The following is a 6,000-nucleotide window of genomic DNA, read 5'->3' as shown; positions in this document are numbered from 1 at the left end:
TTCATATATGGTCTCTACTCCAAATTTGTAAATTCCTATTAAATTTGGAACGAAATCCAATCAAAGTGAGTATGCCTGTCCATCTGTACGAATATAAGTAAGCACGATAACTACAAAAAGAAGAGAGCTAGATGGATAAAATTTGACAGATTTAACATCTAAAAGTCTAGTATATATTCGTAAGTACAGACATGATAATTTCATAAGGATTGATAGTCAGTCGATCTATATTTTCAAAAACATTAAACATTAAAAACATTTAACTCAAAAACGCAATGGACTTAATATATGAAATTTAGACAATTTTGGTTTTAATTGATTGGAAAAAAAGGCGTACAAAATACATATTCAATTTTCTGGTATTTGTGTATTAATCGCATCCCAGTGATTTATCTCGAGAGATCGCAATCTAACAGACTTTTTCATAAGTTTTATTTGCAAATGGTATATGGTTGAGTGCATTTTATTAAAGAATAAGCAAGAAAGTTTCTTGCGAACCACTCCCACTGGTTTTGTTCAAACCAATCCCCATTTCAAAATCAGACAGCTGCTGTGCAAATTTTTGTCGCTTGTTTAGCTTCTTATTAAATAAAAGTGATTTATCTTCTTCGTTAGTCAGGGTTGGTTGATGTTACATATGTTAAACTTTGCAGAAAGTAATTTTAAAAGCTATAGTTTAGAGAATTATTTTTTCTGGATATATTACTCACGCATACCATATTCCATGCTAAATTAAAAATGAGTCATATTAACTATGGTTTGCCTCACCTGCAGAATTCAATCAATTCCCTATTTAATAAGGGCCGACAGAAAAACTAAATTCATAGAAGATTGCTCTATAATAACATCTGACTAATTATCAGTTTCGTAATGATGTTGTCATATAAAATCCCTCTTTCGTTGAATGATTTAAAGCTTCTACACTCTTTTAATTTCATATGAGCTTCATATAAACGATCGGCTCATATTAAAAATCATCCCACGAAGACACACCATCTATACTGAACACATGTTGTCAGATGTTAAATCGTAGCACAGAAAGGCACCCGCCAACACGCACTTCCGCTATCAGTTATGATATCGCTTGTCAGCTGTATTTAATAGAGGGGGGAATAAATTATCACTTGCTCTTTAATGTTGGCCAATATTTTGATAGTTATAAAGAAATGAATCAATATGTGAAAAAAAAAAAAGAGTTTTATGTGTTAAGCATTGCACGGATTAAAAAAAAAAGTGTGTTCAGTATTTTGAGAAATAAAATAGCATTGATGGATTCAGATATTAGGCGACCCTCGCTAAAACGTACACTTTGAGGCCCTCCTTTTAGTTAACTGGTCATTTAGCTTACGTTTCAACTCATTGTTAATTTAATATAGTATTTTAGACAAATTTTTAAGTAACTCTATGACGATAAATATTTATATATTATGATTCAAGAGTGGACTGCATCCTATTTTATACAAATTATTATTTGAGTAGAAGTTATATGTTTATAAATGCTGAATTAATCAAATGAACGTGATGTCTCTGTAAGTATCTCATGATTAATCTCTATAAGTTTCATCAGATTTGACCAATTTTACATTTAATATTATCCTAATATTTTATAATTCTTTAGGAATAATATTTTTTTTTGAAAATTCATTTATTAGGCAGTTAGGCTAATAACATCTTTTTTAATCGACCTGTCTGCGATGTCCTTTGACACAATAGTCTAGTCTGCCTAATCAGCAATCAGCCAATGTAGAATAGTTATGAATTAAAACGAACAAATGAAAGAGCTAATGTTCGATGAAACAGAATGTTTGAATATGAGAGAGAATTCTTTCATGAAATTCATGAATTTTTCAAATTTTCATTCAAAAATTTCTCTAAAAATAAGAATGTTTGAGCTCTAATTCTTTGACACAAATTCAGAAATAATAAAAAAATTAATAATTTTTTCAAAATTTTAAACCATTAGCTTTTTAAAACTAATATTTTTTTTAAATTCTATTATTACTTTATAAAATAACTCTTTTTTTATTATAACTTTTTAAATCTTATATTTAGAATTCGTTATTATAAATATTTGGGGATCTGGTCATCAGTTTTTCCCCCTCAAATTTATATCCAGACAAGCCATTTTTATGCCTTATAAGGAAATTAATCAATTAATCTAAAATTAGTTTCTGAAAGTATTAAAAATATCATATATTATGCTTGATAATATTCAAATGAACAAAATTTCAATAAAACAGAGATATGTAAAAAAAAGAAGGGGGGGGGGAGGAAGAAACAAATCAAATGCTTAATGTAACAAAATAGCTGCGATCCAATTAGATTTTAGCTCCTTATTTATTAATTATTCACATAAGTTATTTAAACACAGAAGCTGGTGTTTGAATATTATCCACACAGGGTTTAATGAAAAGTATGATTTAATGATGATCTTTCTTGATACAGTAGTTCTTTTTTAAGTTCTTTTATCAAGGCGCGTAATTCTGCAAATTACTTGCTGGACGATATTTTTTTTTCTTATTATGAATGTAAATTTTAATTATATTTCTTGAATAAGCATCTCAAAAGTTAATTTTAAAAAGCAAGATTTTAAGAGTTAATCTATTGAATATTTTGTTTATGCAAATATTTCTACGAAAGTTTGTCTCTTTTATAAAGAATGCACGCAAAACTGGTTATTCAGTGTCATTTAACTTAATAATCAAATGACACATTATATTTGGGACATTTATTTTAATTTTAATTCCTGTTATAATTAATGTAAAGGATATTTGAGATATTAAAGCGTTTCTAAATTATGTTTTCCCATTTAAAAGTGCTTAATGCCTCATTTTTAATTTTGATTCAAAATTAAAAATTTAGTTATTCGATGCGCGTATCTGACATATGATTGTAAACGAAGGACTTAAACAGGGAAGAATTTCAGATTTTCATTATCATACATATTCTTTTCAATTTCTTCTCACTATTTCAAATAATTTCATTTATTTAAAATAAATGAATATAAATAAGTAAAGTAGCATATAATGGTACGACATTTAATCAAAAATGTTTGAAAAAAAGAGAAGCTAAAGTAATTTTTCAAATTTTTTTTTATGATTTAAGATACAATAATTATGCGATGAATTCGAAATAAGTAACATAAAATCAAAATGCAGGAAGAGGTCAGAGTGCAGGAACTCAATGAAATAGGGTACTCTTTATTGTATTGAAAATATTTCTAATTCAATCTTAATTAAATGTAATTCATATAAAATACTATAATAATATTTTAAAAGTAAAAAAAAAAAATACTTTACAAAAATTTATACATAATTTTTATAAATAATTTTGCAAAAAATATTTTTATAAAATTAGCATTTAATTTGTCAAAATATTGCTACTTTAAAGTATATAAAATTGATGTAAAAATTATCTATTGCCATTTAAAAAAATATTTTAAGCATTTAAAGAAATGTAAAATTAATTTTTTCATTCATTTAACCAATGCAAAATATTCAGAATGAATTATGAACGCTTAAGATAGAAACGATGTATAAAATCCTTCGAACTCATTTGTGAAAAATAGATTAACAGAAGTTGAACGCTTGTGAACAAGCATTCAAGATGCCATATGGGCGATAAACACTTAAAAGCGAGAAGTGGTTTATCTGGCGAAGAACTGATCACCGCGGAGTAACACATTGTCAAACGAAACTATGCTCCTACTTCAGAAAAGTTCCAATACAATCCACAAAACTAATAGAGAAATTTATGTATCCTACAAAATACTTTTAAAAGTTCTTCTATTTCATTTTATTGAAGAATCACTAATTCTAGAACGAACTACTTTCTTGAGCGGAAGAATGGCTGACAGTTCCGGCTCGCGGTTTTCTTTAATGATTCTAGTAGCGCGAGTTGTTGCATTCCGCCAACAGTGAGCAGGCGTCCTGGTGTGTTTTGATTTGTCGGCGGTTCAATTTGTATTTATATCGCTGGTTTACGCTTGCACGCGTATTTGACGCGCCTAATTTTGAGAATTAATATGACCCTCCGATAGTGTCATCTGCCTGATGGCAATTCACGTGCTGTCTTACGTGAAAATGGATACAATTTTGAAGCGGTTCTTGTGTTTTGTAACCGGTGAGTAGTGTTTATCTTTGTTCTGTTGTGTTTAAACTTTACAGTGGCCGCTGTTATATGGTAATGGATATATGCTACAGATCTGCATTTAAAAAGTTGAGTGTTATACATTGCTGATACAAATCTTTATTAGTATTCTTATTGTCTATTTTTCTGAATTATAATAAAGAATATTTTTGAATCAAACTAACATTTATTCGTTTCTCATGAATGATGGAATCCACGTGAGATATCCGACCATGAATTGATGTGCATTCAAAATACCACCATCATTATCTGTTTCAGCATATTTTAAAGTCAAAGTTATATAAACATTGGAAATTTTTATTTGTAGGTCAATGGAATACGAAATAATTTTGAAATTGAAACAACTGAGAAGAATTTAAGTGTGAAATTATAACTATTTAAAAATAATTTTGTATTGATTCGAGTTAGGGGAAAATCATATTTGATCTTATTTTAATGCATCATTTCTAGCATTGTTTAATGGCAGTATAAAATATTTGTTTATGAAATGTAGTCTGTTAATTTTAAAAATTAATTGTATACACACCTTTGTTAAGTAAGTGTTCGATTTTTAATTAGTTTGTCATATATTCAAAATGTTCGATGTGACTCTCAAAGCTAATTTAAAATGAACTATTTTGGAAGTGAGAATTATATATATTTATATTTATATACAATATTTATGTTTATTAGTTTGGAATATTGTTTATCAATTTTTGATCGTCAATTTAAGATCCTCAGCTATTTTAAATATATCTGTAATTTTCTTTAGGAAGCAATTTAATAGTATCTTGAGATTCCTATTCTAATTTTTCTTACATGTGTGATTCGATTAATAAGTTTTTTTCGTTTCTTTTACAATTTTTTTGCTTGGAAACTTAATTTAACAACAGTGTGATGTTTCTGTATTGGTTTGTAGTTTCCTATTATGGTACATATACAAACGTGCATTTTTCTTGATTTTTAATGTATTGAAGAAAATTTAGACTTTGTTCTTTGGAAATGTACTAAAATACTTTAAGCTGTATTTTTTAAATTAATAATTTAGCTTAATATAAGAGCTAATAGATATTTTTTGAAATTTATCATCTCTGAATACTTTAATGAATATTTCATTTATGGAATCAAAAATTATTTAATAGAAAAGATGAAATGTGTCGACAATTATTTGATCGACAAATCAATGTTTGCTTCTTGTTCTCAAATGATATAACAAATAGTAGTGCATAACAATATTTGTATAATTTGCAAAATCTTATAAATTTTCGTTAAACCGTTATACTGAATTAACAAATTTTTACAGAAATGAAAGTTGTGTAAGGGAAAAGATTGCCGCTTCTTTGTAAGTAAAACATTCCGCATTTTCCACAGAAACGATAATTTCTTCCGTGCTTACATTTTCAGTTATAGCTTTCGCATATACTTTTTCATTTATTAACATTATATATAATAAATGAAATCACTGTAAAAAAAATTAATATAAAATATGTGCATTATGGAATACTTAATAATAGCAAAAACCTAAAACTGAACTCGCAGAACCAACCACTAATAATTAAACCCTTTAATGCAATTTTTGAAATAATCAAACGTCACCAGTTTTGTTTACGGTCCATTCCCTTGATTTACTACTCTATTATGCTGTCATTATGCATTTCCTTTGTTTTGCGTTTCGCCGAGGAAAGAGAATTCCCCATTTTAAAGCCGGCATACCGTCTATTGTTTACCTTAGCACAAATGCTCATTTGCTGCCGTCAGTGTTCGCCGTCTCCGCCTTGTTCCTTCAGCAATAAATTCCCGCTCTCACGCCGTGCTCTTTTAATGTTACTACCCATCCTTAAAGTAAATATTAGTGTCATTCCCCCGCCATTT

General features: G+C 28.0%; 1 protein-coding gene across 1 annotated transcript in view; it reads left to right on the top strand.

Annotated features, from left to right (window-relative positions):
* Positions 1-3,915: 3,915 nt before the first annotated feature.
* Positions 3,916-6,000, top strand: part of LOC129970165 (inactive tyrosine-protein kinase 7-like) — a 102,327-nt gene continuing 100,242 nt past the window's right edge. The window contains exon 1 of the mRNA XM_056084438.1: positions 3,916-4,122. Coding sequence (XP_055940413.1) covers positions 4,053-4,122 — 70 coding nt within the window. The 5' untranslated portion in view covers positions 3,916-4,052. The remainder of the gene's footprint in view (positions 4,123-6,000) is intronic.

Source organism: Argiope bruennichi, chromosome 1, assembly GCF_947563725.1.
Source record: "Argiope bruennichi chromosome 1, qqArgBrue1.1, whole genome shotgun sequence".
NCBI lineage: Eukaryota > Metazoa > Arthropoda > Arachnida > Araneae > Araneidae > Argiope > Argiope bruennichi.
This window is presented reverse-complemented; position numbering and strand designations above follow the sequence as displayed.